At 46.4% G+C, this 16,538-nt stretch overlaps 1 protein-coding gene across 1 annotated transcript in view; it reads left to right on the top strand.

The window, feature by feature from the left end:
• Nucleotides 1–3,234: 3,234 nt before the first annotated feature.
• LOC137541785 (cadherin-like protein 26) overlaps nt 3,235–16,538 on the top strand; it is a 177,106-nt gene continuing 163,802 nt past the window's right edge. The window contains exon 1 of the mRNA XM_068263289.1: nt 3,235–3,543. Coding sequence (XP_068119390.1) covers nt 3,505–3,543 — 39 coding nt within the window. The 5' untranslated portion in view covers nt 3,235–3,504. The remainder of the gene's footprint in view (nt 3,544–16,538) is intronic.

The following is a 16,538-nucleotide window of genomic DNA, read 5'->3' as shown; positions in this document are numbered from 1 at the left end:
ACCTTGGCAGCGATGGAGAGACACTAGAGGTGGCACCCTGGCAGCGATGTAGTGAACACAGTAGAGGAGGCACCCTGGCAGCAATGAAGAGAAGACACTAGAGGAGGCACCCTGGCAGTAATGGAGAGAAAACACTAGAGGAGGCACCGGCAGCGATGGAGAGAAGACAGTAGAGGAGGCACTCTGCAGTGATGGAGAGAAGACACTAGAGGAGGCACCGTGGCAGTGATGGAGAGAAGACACTAGAGGAGGCACCCTGGCAGCGATGGAGAGAAGACACTAGAGGAGGCACCCTGGCAGCGATGGAGAGAAGACACTAGAGGAGGCACCCTGGCAGCGATGGAGAGAAGACACTAGAGGAGGCACCCTGGCAGTGATGGAGAGAAGATACTAGAGGAGGCACCCTGGCAGCGATGGAGAGAAGACACTAGAGGAGGCATTCGGCAGTGATAGAGAGAAGACACTAGAGGAGGCACCCTAGCAGTTATGGAGAGAAGACACTAGAGAGGAGGCACCATGGCAGCGATGGAGAGAAGACACTAGAGAGGAGGCACCATGGCAGCGATGGAAAGAAGGCACTAGAGGAGGCATCCGGCAGCGATGGAGAGAAGACACTAGAGGAGGCATCCGGCAGTGATGGAGAGAAGACACTAGAGGAGGCACCCTGGCAGCGATGGAGAGAAGACACTAGAGAGGAGGCACCCTGGCAGCGATGGAGAGAAGACACTAGAGAGGAGGCACCATGGCAGCGATGGAGAAAAGGCACTAGAGGAGGCATCCGGCAGCGATGGAGAGAAGACACTAGAGGCGGCATCCGGCAGTGATGGAGAGAAGACACTAGAGGAGGCACCCTGGCAGCGATGGAGAGAAGACACTAGAGAGGAGGCACCCTGGCAGCGATGGAGAGAAGACACTAGAGAGGAGGCACCATGGCAGCGATGGAGAAAAGGCACTAGAGGAGGCATCCGGCAGCGATGGAGAGAAGACACTAGAGGCGGCATCCGGCAGTGATGGAGAGAAGACACTAGAGGAGGCATCCGGCAGTGATGGAGAGAAGACACTAGAGGAGGCACCCTGGCAGCGATGGAGAGAAGACACTAGAGGAGGCACCCTGGCAGTGATGGAGAGAAGACACTAGAGGAGGCACCCTGGCAGTGATGGAGAGAAGACACTAGAGGAGGCACCCTGGCAGCGATGGAGAGAAGACACTAGAGAGGAGGCACCATGGCAGCGATGGAGAAAAGGCACTAGAGGAGGCATCCGGCAGCGATGGAGAGAAGACACTAGAGGCGGCATCCGGCAGTGATGGAGAGAAGACACTAGAGGAGGCATCCGGCAGTGATGGAGAGAAGACACTAGAGGAGGCACCCTGGCAGCGATGGAGAGAAGACACTAGTGGAGGCGCCTGGCAGTTATGGAGAGAAGACACTAGAGGAGGCACCTGGCAGCGATGGAGAGAAGACACTAGAGGAGGCACCCTGGCAGCGATGGAGAGAAGACACTAGAGGAGGCACCCTGGCAGTGATGGAGAGAAGACACTAGAGGAGGCACCTGGCAGCGATGGAGAGAAGACACTAGAGGAGGCACCCTGGCAGCGATGGAGAGAAGACACTAGAGGAGGCACCTGGCAGCGATGGAGAGAAGACACTAGAGGAGGCACCCTGGCAGCGATGGAGAGAAGACACTAGAGGAGGCACCCTGGCAGTGATGGAAAGAAGACACTAGAGGAGGCACCGGCAGTGATGGAGAGAAGACACTAGAGGAGGCGCCTGGCAGTTATGGAGAGAAGACACTAGAGGAGGCACCTGGCAGTGATGGAGAGAAGACACTAGAGGAGGCACCGTGGCAGTGATGGAGAGAAGACACTAGAGGAGGCACCTGGCAGCGATGGAGAGAAGACACTAGAGGAGGCATCTGGCAGTGATGGAGAGAAGACACTAGAGGAGGCATCCGGCAGTGATGGAGAGAAGACACTAGAGGAGGCACCCTGGCAGCGATGGAGAGAAGACACTAGAGGAGGCACCCTGGCAGTGATGGAGAGAAGACACTAGAGGAGGCACCCTGGCAGCGATGGAGAGAAGACACTAGAGGAGGCACCCTGGCAGTGATAGAGAGAAGACACTAGAGGAGGCACCGGCAGTGATGGAGAGAAGACACTAGAGGAGGCGCCTGGCAGTTATGGAGAGAAGACACTAGAGGAGGCACCTGGCAGTGATGGAGAGAAGACACTAGAGGAGGCACCGTGGCAGTGATGGAGAGAAGACACTAGAGGAGGCACCTGGCAGCGATGGAGAGAAGACACTAGAGGAGGCACCCTGGCAGCGATGGAGAGAAGACACTAGAGGAGGCACCCTGGCAGTGATGGAGAGAAGACACTAGAGGAGGCACCGGCAGTGATGGAGAGAAGACACTAGAGGAGGCGCCTGGCAGTTATGGAGAGAAGACACTAGAGGAGGCACCGGCAGTGATGGAGAGAAGACACTAGAGGAGGCGCCTGGCAGTTATGGAGAGAAGACACTAGAGGAGGCACCTGGCAGTGATGGAGAGAAGACACTAGAGGAGGCACCGTGGCAGTGATGGAGAGAAGACACTAGAGGAGGCACCTGGCAGCGATGGAGAGAAGACACTAGAGGAGGCATCCGGGCAAATAGGTGAGGATACACTCCACACAGCCCAGGAGAACACATTTTAGAGGCGGACACCAGCCAGGGGTCTGTCGGTCCTCTAGAAATTGAATGCTTCTACTGTCGTGCCCTCTTTTAAGCGACATTTTTCCAGCATGCGCAATTGATAGTTTAGATGGATTTTGTCCACGTAGTGGCATCGGCATAATTTATTTATTTATTATTTAATTATTGTACTTATAAAGCGCTAACATATTACACAGCGCTGCATAATGATCAAAACCTGCTGCAAAAATCGAGTGAAGTATGGGCCCCATTACTGTCACAATTCATCAGTCCAGTAATGCGGGTGAATGTGCGTTTCTGTACCTCCCTGAACAGCCAGAGCGACTGGTGTGCAGCATACCTACAGCCTAACTTCAACTCAAAGCTGCTGCTAACTTTCCTAAAAAAATTAACAAATTCCGATAAAATGTAATAAACTCCAACATTCTAATGAAATGTAACAAATTCTGACACACTGATAAAGGTTCTGGAGGCTCCTGTGCATCTGTGAGGCGGCTCTGAAGCCCATTGTGAGTGTTACAATGGGAAGACATTCCTTGCTGTGTCATGGAAGGGGTTAAAAGCCATTCTGCTGCCTGGGAATATAACCTGAGACACACAGACTGCTGGAGGAAGGTGTGTCTCTTGTCACTGGGGATCCAGCATTCAGGCTGAGGGGATTCTCAAACTGGGGAGAGGGAATTAAAGGGCTGGGACAGAAGGGAGGGTTCACAATCTGGTCCAACTGGTCTGACTCTGACTCCAGTCTTCTCAGGAACTCTGCTCATTCCTCCCCATTAGCAGATCTGCAGCTGCCAGACAAAGGAGAGCAAGTATGAGGACTCTTCCCCTGCTCCTCATCCTGCTTCTAGCGGTGAGTGTACCCCTGTATCACCTATAGATGGGGGGAGCTGGGGGCGAGCATTGCACTGCTAAACGGAGGGGTATATGGAGGCTGACATATTTATTTAAGCAATACCAGTTGCCTGGCATCCTGCTGATCCTCTGCCTCTAACTTTTAGCAATAGCCATAGCCCCTGAACAAGCATTCAGATCAGATGTTTTTGACTGCAGTCTGGATTAGCTGCATGCTTGTTTCAGGTGTGAGATTCAGACACTACTGCAGCCACAGAGAACAGCAGGACAGCCAGGTAACTGGTATTGTTTATAGTAAAATTATTATAGCAGCCTCCATATCCCTCTCACTTCAGGTTCCCTTCAAGGGCCCATTCACACTAGAGCGCTTTACTAGCAATTTCAGCCTCGCTGGAAAGCGCTAGCGTTTCGAAAAGCGCTACAACACTGTTTAGTCAATGGGTTTGTTCACACTTAAGCGATTAGCGATTTGCTGAAACGCAAATGCGTTACATGCAGCATTTTCTGAGCGATTCAGAGCGATTAGCGCTTCAATGTTGACAGCTCTTAATTGACAGCCCAGAGCTAGAAAACGCACACAAAAAAAAGCTTACAAAACGCTTCTTGTACAATGTAAAAACGCTGCAAAATCACTAGCAAAAAAAGCCAGAAAAACAATCAGCTTTTGCAATTGCGTTGAGCTCTTTCTAGTGTGAATGGGATCAACTCAGTGCGTCCAGCTTGATGTCCGCTTACTGGGAGCTCTGTGATAATTGCATCGTTAGCTGAGAGTTTGGAATACAGTTGGTATTGGCTGTGTCATGTGATAAGGTCTATGAGGTATCTAATTGAAGATTCTGAAGATCCACTTTAAATACCCACAGAAAGGTCGTGAATTGTTCTCATTGACACTAATTTGCTACTGTGAAAAAAAAACACAACTGCGTATAGCCTTGAGAAATTGTATGTGGGAAAATAGGGTGAGCTCTCTGCGCACACAGAGGTGACCCCTATCTGAGGGCTGTTTTTTTTTTTTAGGGGGTTGAAAGAAACACGGTCACTAATTTCCTAAATCAGATTGGATCTGTCTGAAATTATCGATTCGACCATCAATCAGAAGGGAAATTGTAAGGTGTGTACCAGGCATTAGGTGGAAATGTATGTGTATGGCCAGCTTTAGAACCACTGATAGATTTGCTGTAGCAGATGAATGGGATATATGGGTGTCCCTTATCTGTATTTGATTGAAACAGAGATAAGTGTGTCCAGGTACAGCCAGGAGGGAGGTTTGTGTGATCTTTGCAGACTGTCTTCTGTAAACTCAAACATTTCCCCAAAGTCAATATTCGGCTTGCAGACAGAGGTGACGTCCGGCGATGCGTACAGCGTTTTGTGCCGCGCTGGGCGTCCCACTTGCAGGATTTATCACTGAGTGTAATGTGTGTTTTCTGCAGAGTCTCTTTGCAGTTGTTTTCATTTGCATCCAGCCATTAGTAGAGTTTGTCTTCAGTAACCTCCATAGTGCTGCTTTGTGTGTTTTTTATTAGTGCTGTGTACAAATCCCCTCTTGTGCAGAACAGAGTCCACAAATCATTTGTGTGCAAATGAGTGCAGCACCTGGGACCAAAACTTCCTTTTGTGTGCTGATAGTTTAATAAGCTGGTCACTGGACTCTCCATGGAGCTGGTTATACAGGTGTGACCATTTGAAAACCACTAATGCTGGATACACACGGTGCGTTCGCGCACTCGATTTTCCCGTTGATTCCCGTCGATTCGTTTATTTCCAAGATGTCCGATATGTATTTCGATGGATCGTTAGGTCGATTCGGCATACTTTGCATGCGAATCGACCTAATGATCCATCAAAATCCAAATTGGACATGTTGGAAATAAACGAATCGATGGGAATCCACGGGAAAATCGAGTGCGCGAACGCACCGTGTGTATCCAGCATAAGGGCACTTTTCCGCTATGAAATGCGATCGCAATCGCGTTTCAATTTCCACCATGGAATTGCGATTGAGCTACTATTCTCAGTATAGTAGAGCTCAATCGCATCCAAAATGCGGCAAGACGATGATTGCGCTTAGACCAAAATCGAATCGCAATCGTATCGCACTAATGGAAATTGCTGCTTCCGTTTCCAATAGTTTAATGTACCTCGCATTTTGAAATTGGAATCAAACCGCAAATCACAGGGTAGTGGAAAAAGGTCTTTGTGCTTATGAGACTGCGCTGGCAAGAGATTTATTTTGGAGAAAACCACAATAATTACACAGAATACCAAATACAACCCAGCAATGTTTACTTTGAGGTTAGCAGAGGTGGCTGCTGGCTTCTGCTGCTAAGCTTTGTGCAGATGCTAGATTTACATATCCTGAGATGATGCTTTGTGATTGTAAAAAAATTCCCTCAGTAAAGGGGACCCCCGACATTCAGTAACTGAAATTCTGAATTGCTAAGTGACAACACAAATTGCTTGCCATCCTCCCCCTACCTGCTACAGAGCAGGTTGCTTATCTGTAATTGAGTTGTGTAAACTATACAGCAATCATTCTTAAAGCGAACCTGAACGCAGAACTTTCTCTCTCCTCTAAAAGATAAGCAACAGCATAATAACCTTTAAAGAAAAACATTTCTTTGTTACAGCTAATACAAATCCTGCAATAAATCTGCAATGTGTCTACTTCCTGCTTTCATGGAAGCAGACATATTGTTAACATCCTGTATTTACCAATTATCTCTCTGCGGTGGCAGTCAGCTGAGAGAAAAAATTACAACTTATAGTCACAGATAAGGGGATACATTGCTTGTAAATGTATTGTTGTGAGCTCGATAAACTAAGTTTTGTTGATCACAAAAAATAATAAGAAGAATATGGTAGGACATGATTATGGTAGGATTAGATTGTGAGCTCCTCTGAGAACGGTCAGTGACATGACTATGTACTCTGTAATGTGCTGCAGGATATGTCAGTGCTATATAAATGCATTATAATAACCTGGTAGGACATTAGGCTATGACTATGGTAGGATCAGATTGTGAGCTCCTCTGAGGACAGTTAGTGACATGACTATGTACTCTGTAATGTGCTGCAGAAGATGTCACTGCTATATAAATACATAATAATAATAATACGGTGCAGAAACTATGGAAAGATGCATATCATTTTAAAGCTCTCTTTCTCCTCTTTCCAATGATATATAAACCGCCGCCCTACGCCTTTTAGTTTTCGCTATTTTCGCGATTGAAATAGCCGCGGCCGCGATTTCAATTGCGAAAATAGAGAAAACGAAAAGGTGTAGGGCGACGATTTAGGTGTCGCCAGAAAGAGGAGAAAGAGAGCTTTAAAATGATATCCATCTTTCCATAGTTACTTGTATTACACAGGGCGACTTTTTCTGCTGAATGGAGCTGCTGACTTTAGGAAAAAGTCGCCCTGTGTAATACAAGTAACTATGGAAAGATGGATATCATTTTAAAGCTCTCTTTCTGGCGACACCTAAATCGTCGCCCTACACCTTTTCGTTTTCTCTATTTTCGCGATTGAAATCGCGGCCGCAGCAATTTCAATCGCGAAAATAGCGAAAACTAAAAGACGTAGGGCGGCGGTTTATATATCATTGGAAAGAGAGCTTTAAAATGATATGCATCTTTCCATAGTTTCTGCACTGCTCGGAGTCCCTTTAAACTATTACTATGGTAGGGATTAGATTGTGAGCTCCTCTAAGGACAGTCAGTGACATGACTATGTACGCTTTAAAGTGCTGCAGGAGATGTCAGTGCTATATAAATACATAATAATAATAAGGTAGGGCATTACACTATGACTTTGGTAGGATTAGATTGTGAGCTCCTCTGGGGACAGTCAGTGACATGACTATGTACTCCGTGTAAAGTGCTGCAGAAGATTTCAGTGCTATAAAAATACATACTAATAATATTTCATTAACCATCACAGAATTCATATAAAAAGCATAAACGCACAAAAATGTGTCCCAAAATCTGAGCATTGATCAGCTTGGCCGGTTGCTTTGAGTGAAAGGGGCCCTGTATCACGTGGTAGCCTTCCACTCTACTGTGGTCAGTCCTCTACATTGCACAGGGTCACACCCACACAAGCCAAGAGATATTTGGTATTCTGTGAGATGTACATAACTGCAGCTTGGAACTGAGCCAATCAAAAAACAAGAAATGCATGTGATCGGCGCAGCTTCACCTGTGTATATGTTACGGCCAGAACCCGAAGTTTGGCCACTTCTAGTTCTGGCCGGCCACTTCGGGTTCTGGCCGGCCAGTGTGCGAAGTGGCCGCTGCACTGCGGCCAATGTGAGAAATAGAATAATTCCTGTAACGTTAATGTACAGTGGTGTGAAAAACTATTTGCCCCCTTCCTTATTTCTTATTCTTTTGCATGTTTGTCACACTTAAATGTTTCTGTTCATCAAAAACCGTTAACTAATAGTCAGAGATAACATAATTGAACACAAAATGCAGTTGTAAATGATGGTTTTTATTATTTAGTGAGAAAAAAAACCTAAAAACCTACATGGCCCTGTGTGAAAAAGAAATTGCCCCCTGAACCTAATAACTGGTTGGGCCACCCTTACCAGCAATAACTGCAATCAAGCGTTTGCGATAACTTGCAACAAGTCTTTTACAGCGCTCTGGAAGAATTCTGGCCCACTCATCTTTGCAGAATTGTTGTAATTCAGCTTTATTTGAGGGTTTTCTAGCATGAACCGCCTTTTTAAGGTCATGCCACAACATCTCAATAGGATTCAGCTCAGGACTTTGACTAGGCCACTCCAAAGTCTTCATTTTGTTTTTTTTCAGCCATTCAGAGGTGGATTTGCTGGTGTGTTTTGGGTCATTGTCCTGCTGCAGCACCCAAGATCGCTTCAGCTTGAGTTGACGAACAGATGGCCGGACATTCTCCTTCAGGATTTTTTGGAAGACAGTAGAATTCATGGTTCCACCTATCACAGTAAGCCTTCCAGGTCCTGAAGCAGCAAAACAACCCCAGACCATCACACTACCACCACCATATTTTACTGTTGGTATGATGTTCTTTTGCTGAAATGCTGTGTTACTTCTACGCCAGATGTAACGGGACACGCACCTTCCAAAAAGTTCAACTTTTGTCTCGTCGGTCCACAAGGTATTTTACCAAAAGTCTTGGCAATCATTGAGATGTTTTTTAGCAAAATTAAGACAAGCCTTAATGTTCTTTTTGCTTAAAAATGGTTTGCGCCTTGGATATCTGCCATGCAGGCCATTTTTGCCCAGTCTCTTTCTTATGGTGGAGTCGTGAACACTGACCTTAATTGAAGCAAGTGAGGCCTGCAGTTTTTAGATGTTGTCCTGGGGTCTTTTGTGGCCTCTCGGATGAGTTTTCTCTGCGCTCTTGGGTTAATTTTGACGGCCGGCCACTCCTGGGAAGGTTTATCACTGTTCCATGTTTTTGCCATTTGTGGGTAATGGCTCTCACTGTGGTTCGCTGGAGTCCCAAAGCTTTAGAAATGGCTTTATAACCTTTACCAGACTGATAGATCTCAATTACAGTACTTTTGTTCTCATTTGTTCCTGAATTTCTTTGGATCTTGGCATGATGTCTAGCTTTTGAGGTGCTTTTGGTCTACTTCTCTGTGTCAGATAGCTCCTATTTAAGTGATTTCTTGATTGAAACAGGTGTGGCAGTAATCAGGCCTGGGGGTGACTGCAGAAATTGAACTCAGGTGTGATAAACCACAGTTAAGTTATTTTTTAACCACTTGAGGACCTAGGGCTTTCTACCCCTTAAGGACCGGCCACTTTTTTTCCATTCAGACCACTGCAGCTTTCACGGTTTATTGCTCGCTCATACAACCTACCATCTAAATGAATTTTGGCTCCTTTTCTTGTCACTAATAAAGCTTTCTTTTGGTGCTATTTGATTGCTCCTGCGATTTTTACTTTTTATTATATTCATCAAAAAAGACATGAATTTTGGCAAAAAAAATGATTTTTTTAACTTTCTGTGCTGACATTTTTCAAATAAAGTAAAATTTCTGTATACATGCAGCGCGAAAAATGTGGACAAACATGTTTTTGATTAAAAAAAACCCATTCAGTGTATATTTATTGGTTTGGGTAAAAGTTATAGCGTTTACAAACTATGGTGCAAAAAGTGAATTTTCCCATTTTCAAGCATCTCTGACTTTTCTGACCCCCTGTCATGTTTCATGAGGGGCTAGAATTCCAGGATAGTATAAATACCCCCCAAATGACCCCATTTTAGAAAAAAGACATCCCCAAGTATTCACTGAGAGGCATAGTGAGTTCATAGAAGATATTATTTTTTGTCACAAGTAAGCGGAAAATGACACTTTGTGAGAAAAAAAAAAAAGTTTCCATTTCTTCTAACTTGCGACAAAAAAAAAAATGAAATCTGCCACGGACTCACCATGCCCCTCTCTGAATACCTTGAAGGGTCTACTTTCCAAAATGGGATCATTTGTGGGGTGTGTTTACTGTCCTGACATTTTGGTGGGTGCTAAATTGTAAGCACCCCTGTAAAGCCTAAAGGTGCTCATTGGACTTTGGACCCCTTAGCGCAGTTAGGCTGCAAAAAAGTGCCACACATGTGGTATTGCCGTACTCAGGAGAAGTAGTATAATGTGTTTTGGGGTGTATTTTTACACATACCCATGCTGGGTGGGAGAAATATCTCTGTAAATGACAATTTGTTAATTTTTTTTACACACAATTGTCCATTTACAGAGATATTTCTCCCACTCAGCATGGGTATGTGTAAAAATACACCACAAAACACATTATACTACTTCTCCGGAGTACGGCGATACCACATGTGTGGCACTTTTTTGCACCCTAACTGCGCTAAAGGGCCCAAAGTCCAATGAGTACCTTTAGGATTTCACAGGTCATTTTGAGAAATTTCGTTTCAAGACTACTCCTCACGGTTTAGGGCCCCTAAAATGCCAGGGCAGTATAGGAACCCCACAAATGACCCCATTTTAGAAAGAAGACACCCCAAGGTAGTCCGTTAGTAGTATGGCGAGTTCATAGAAGATTTTATTTTTTGTCACAAGTTAGCGGAAAATGACACTTTGTGAAAAAACACAATTAAAATCAATTTCCGCTAACTTTTGACAAAAAATAAAATCTTCTATGAACTCACCATACTCCTAACGGAATACCTTGGGGTGTCTTCTTTCTAAAATGGGGTCATTTGTGGGGTTCCTATACTGCCCTGGCATTTTAGGGGCCCTAAACCGTGAGGAGTAGTCTTGAAACGAAATTTCTCAAAATGACCTGTGAAATCCTAAACGTACTCATTGGACTTTGGGCCCTTTAGCGCAGTTAGGGTGCAAAAAAGTGCCACACATGTGGTATCGCCATACTCGGGAGAAGTAGTACAATGTGTTTTGGGGTGTATTTTTACACATACCCATGCTGGGTGGGAGAAATACCTCTGTAAATGGACAATTGTGTGTAAAAAAAATCAAAAGATTGTCATTTACAGAGGTATTTCTCCCACCCAGCATGGGTATGTGTAAAAATACACCCCAAAACACATTGTACTACTTCTCCCGAGTACGGCGATACCACATGTGTGGCACTTTTTTGCACCCTAACTGCACTAAGGGGCCCAAAGTCCAATGAGTACCTTTAGGATTTCACAGGTCATTTTTGTTTCAAGACTACTCCTCACGGTTTAGGGCCCCTAAAATGCCAGGGCAGTATAGGAACCCCACTAATGACCCCATTTTAGAAAGAAGACACCCCAAGGTATTCCGTTAGGAGTATGGTGAGTTCATAGAAGTTTTTATTTTTTTGTCACAAGTTAGCGGAAATTGATTTTAATAGTTTTTTTTCACAAAGTGTCATTTTCCGCTAACTTGTGACAAAAAATAAAATCTTCTATGAACTCACCATACTCCGTACGGAATACCTTTGGGTGTCTTCTTTCTAGAATGGGGTCATTTGTGGGGTTCCTATACTGCCCTGGCATTTTAGGGGCCCTAAACCGTGAGGAGTAGTCTTGAAACCAAATGTCGCAAAATGACCTGTGAAATCCTAAAGGTACTCATTGGACTTTGGGCCCCTTAGCGTACTTAGGGTGTAAAAAAGTGCCACACATGTGGTACCGCTGTACTCAGGAGAAGTAGTATAATGCGTTTTGGGGTGTATTTTTACACAAACCCATGCTAAGTGGGAGAAATATCTCTGTAAATGACAATTGTTTGATTTTTTTACACACAATTGTCCATTTACATAGAAATTTCTCCCACCCAGCATGGGTATGTGTAAAAATACACCCCAAAACACATTATACTACTTTTCCTGAGTACGGCGGTACCACACGTGTGACACTTTTTTGCAGCCTAGGTGCGCTAAGGGGCCCATTCACGGGTCATTTTGAAGCATTTGTTTTCTAGACTACTCCTCGCGGTTTAGGGCCCCTAAAATGCCAGGGCAGTATAGGAACCCCACAAGTGACCCCATTTTAGAAAGAAGACACCCCAAGGTATTCCGTTAGGTGTATGGCGAGTTCATAGAAGATTTTATTTTTTGTCACAAGTTAGTGAAAAATGACACTTTGTGAAAAAAAAACAATAAAAATTAATTTCCGCTAACTTTTGACAAAAAATAAAATCTTCTATGAACTCGTCATACACCTAACATAATACCTTGGGGTGTCTTTTTTTTCTAAAATGGGGTCACTTGTGGGGTTCCTATACCGCCCTGGCATTTTACAGGCCCAAAACCGTGAGTAGTCTGGAAACCAAATGTCTCAAAATGACTGTTCAGGGGTATAAGCATCTGCAAATTTTGATGACAGGTGGTCTATGAGGGGGCGAATTTTGTGGAACCGGTCATAAGCAGGGTGGCCTTTTAGATGACAGGTTGTATTGGGCCTGATCTGATGGATAGGAGTGCTAGGGGGGTGACAGGAGGTGATTGATGGGTGTCTCAGGGGGTGATTAGAGGGGAAAATAGATGCAATCCATGCACTGGGGAGGTGATCGGAAGGGGGTCTGAGGGTTTGGCCGAGTGATCAGGAGCCCACACGGGGCAAATTGGGGCCTGATCTGATGGGTAGGTGTGCTAGGGGGTGACAGGAGGTGATTGATGGGTGTCTCAAGGTGTGATTAGAGGGGGGAATAGATGCAAGCAATGCACTGGCGAGGTGATCAGGGCTGGGGTCTGAGGGCATTCTGAGGGTGTGGGCGGGTGATTGAGTGCCCTAGGGGCAGATAGGGGTCTAATCTGATAGGTAGCAGTGACAGGGGGTGATTGATGGGTAATTAGTGGGTGTTTAGGGTAGAGAATAGATGGAAACACTGCGCTTGGGTGGTGATCTGATGTCGGATCTGCGGGCGATCTATTGGTGTGGGTGGGTGATCAGTTTGCCCGCAAGGGGCAGGTTAGGGGCTGATTGATGGGTGGCAGTGACAGCGGGTGATTGATGGGTGGCAGTGACAGGGGGTGATTGATGGGTGGCAGTGACAGGGGGTGATTTATGGGTGATTGATAGGTGATTGACAGGTAATCAGTGGGTTATTACAGGGGAGAACAGATGTAAATATTGCACTGGCGAATTGATAAGGGGGGGTCTGAGGGCAATCTGAGCGTGTAGGCGGGCGATTGGGTGCCCGCAAGGGGCAGATTAGGGTCTGATCTGATAGGTAACAGTGACAGGTGGTGATAGGGAGTGATTGATGGGTGATTGATGGGTAATTAGTGGGTGTTTAGAGGAGAGAATAGATGGAAACACTGCGCTTGGGTGGTGATCTGATGTCGGATCTGCGGGCGATCTATTGGTGTGGGTGGGTGATCAGATTGCCCGCAAGGGGCAGGTTAGGGGCTGATTGTTGGGTGGCAGTGACAGGGGGTGATTGATAGGTGATTGGCAGGTGATTGACAGGTGATCAGTGGGTTATTACAGGGAAGGACAGATGTAATTAATGCACTGGCGAATTGATAAGGGGGGGTCTGAGGGCAATCTGAGCGTGTGGGCGGGTGATTGGGTGCCCGCAAGGGGCAGATTAGGGTCTGATCTGATAGGTAACAGTGACAGGTGGTGATAGGGGGTGATTGATGGGTAATTAGTGGGTGTTTAGAGAAGATAACAGATGTAAACGATACATTTGGGAGGTAATCTGACGGCGGGTTTGCGGGCGATCTAATGGTGTGGGTGGGTGATCAGATTGCCCGCAAGGGGCAGGTTAGGGGCTGATTGATGGGTGGCAGTGACAGGGGGTGATTGATGGGTGATAGGTGATTGGCAGGTAATTGACAGGTGATCAGTGGGTTATTACAGGGAAGAACAGATGTAATTAATGCACTGGTGAATTGATAAGGGGGGGTCAGAGGGCAATCTGAGCGTGTGGGCGGGTGATTGGGTGCCCGCAAGGGGCAGATTAGGGTCTGATCTGATAGGTAAAAGTGACAGGTGGTGATAGGGGGTGATTGATGGGTGATTGATGGGTAATTAGTGGGTGTTTAGAGGAGAGAATAGATGTAAACAATGGATTTGGGAGGTGATCTGATGTCGGATCTGTGGGCGATCTATTGGTGTGGGGGGGTGATCAGATTGCCCGCAAGGGGCAGGTTAGGGGCTGATTGATGGGTGGCAGTGACAGGGGGTGATTGACGGGTGATTGATGGGTGATTGACAGGTGATCAGGGGGATAGATGCATACAGTAAAGTGGGCGATCTGGGGCAGGGGGGGGAGAAATCAGTGTGCTTGGGTGCAGACTAGGGTGGCTGCAGCCTGCCCTGGTGGTCCCTCGGACACTGGGACCACCAGGGCAGGAGGCAGCCTGTATAATACACTTTGTAAACATTACAAAGTGTATTATACACTTTGTATGCGGCGATCGCGGGGTTAACATCCCGCCGGCGCTTCCGTATAGCCGGCGGGATGTTGCGGCGAGCGGTGACAGGCGCCGGCGGAGGATCGCGTCACGGATGACGCGATCGCTCCGCCCATGCCCTTAAATGGACCGCCGCCTCTGTGGGTGAGCCGGTCCTTAAGGGCTCCACTTCCCGGCCGCCTCTGTGCGTTAGGCGGTCGGGAAGTGGTTAACAAGGGGGGCAATCACTTTTTCACACAGGGCCATGTAGATTTTGAGGTTTTTTTTTCCTCACTAAATAATAAAAAACTATCATTTAAAACTGCATTTTGTGTTCAATTATGTTATCTTTGACTAATAGTTAACGTTTTTTGATGAGCAGAAACATTTAAGTGTGACAAACATGCAAAAGGATAAGAAATCAGGAAGGGGGCAAATAGTTTTTCACACCACTGTATCTTCTGGCCGCAACGCAGCGGGCAAATGTGTCACATCTTAGTTAATATAACGAAATTAAGCCGGAGGCAATGTAACAAATGAAGCCGCCGGCTTTTGCTCTGCCTCTCTCTCCTCCCCCTGCCTCTCTCTCCTTCTCTTATGGCCAGCCGGGGGGGGGGGGGGGAGTCGTTCGTCGCAGCAGGAGAGCAGAGCGGGGAGGCTGCAGACATTGCTTCTGCCAGCACCCGCTCTGCAAGAACGGCAGGATTCCCTGCCTCGACGAACGACTCTGGGGGGCTGGCCATAAGAGAAGGAGAGAGGCGGAGGAGAGAGAGGCAGAGAAAAAGCCGGCGGCTGTTACATTGCCGCCGGCTTAATTTCATTAAATTAACCAAGATGTGATACATTTGCCCGCTGCGCTGCGGCCAGAAGATACATTAACGTTACAGGAATTATTCCATTTCTCATATTGGCCGCAGCGCAGCGGCCAGTTCGCACATTGGCTGGCCAGAACCCGAAGTGGCCGGCCAGAACTAGAAGTGGCCAAACTTTGGGTTCTGGCCGTAACATATATGTTACATGAAATGATCATGCGAGTTGGATTTATCAGCATCTCTGGTGGTCGCCATTCTCGTCCAGTCAGTGGATTAGTCCAGGTAATAGATTCCTGCTTTGTGCAGCTCATTACTCCTCACAGCAAGGCGGGACATTCTAGACCGCCTCAGGGCAGCAATATTAATTACAAGCTGAATTATTGCACATACCTCCATTATCGTACACCCATCCTATGGATCTGAGTGAACTCGACTTGCCTAATCTCCATGCTCCCATCCAGTGATTGAGCATTGCCTTGTACTCCTACTGTGCTGCATGATCTGGTTTGCATGTATTGCTGTATTGTCTTATTGCTGTATGTCACCCCTAACTAATGTCCAGCGCTGCCTAATATGTTGGCACTTTATAAATACAATAAATACATAATAAATAAATACATTTTAAAAGGAACCAGAGATAATGCATTATAGTGTTCTAGTGTATTTATACTTATCTGGGCTTCCTCCAGCCCCATGAGGACCATGGCCTCCCTTGTCATCCTGTTCAGCCCCTCCATTCTTCCGCTATGACTCCCTGTGATTCGGTCAGTTGCGGGCTTTTGTGCATGCACGACTCGGCTACACGAGCACCCCTCGTTGCTACCGACCCAGTAGTACTGCGCAAGCGTAGAACGCTCCAGGAGACGGGAGCGCGACAGGGGCGCACGGCTAAACCGTGCATGTGCAAAAGCCCTGCGACTGGCTGTGACTGACCAGATTCCTGGAGGTCATAGCGGCAGAACGAAGAGGCGGAACAGGACGGCGAGGAAGTCTGTGGTCCTCATGGTGCTGAACGAAGCTCCAGGTAACTATAAATAAGCCACAGTGTGCCATCTTAGGTACACTTTAAATTGAACCGTGCACCATTTTCAGCACCCAGGGAATATCCATAGCACAAAAAATGCATATTGACAATGTGGTTCTTTACTGAAAAAAAATTCTATTCTACCTCTTCTTTTTACATAAAGTTTAGCACATGTTTTATTAGCCTACTTCAGCTGGATGCCAACCACAGAGGTTTCATGAAGTTAAGGACTTAAAGGACCTCTGTCTCAAAAATCTAAAAAATCTACAATTAAGTAGTACATTTCTTCCAGAGTAAAATGAGTCATACATTA

The sequence above is a fragment of the Hyperolius riggenbachi genome, chromosome 12 (assembly GCF_040937935.1).
Source record: "Hyperolius riggenbachi isolate aHypRig1 chromosome 12, aHypRig1.pri, whole genome shotgun sequence".
In the NCBI taxonomy this organism is placed as follows: domain Eukaryota; kingdom Metazoa; phylum Chordata; class Amphibia; order Anura; family Hyperoliidae; genus Hyperolius; species Hyperolius riggenbachi.
The sequence above is the reverse complement of the archived record's forward strand: the minus strand, read 5'-3'. Positions and strand labels throughout refer to the sequence as shown.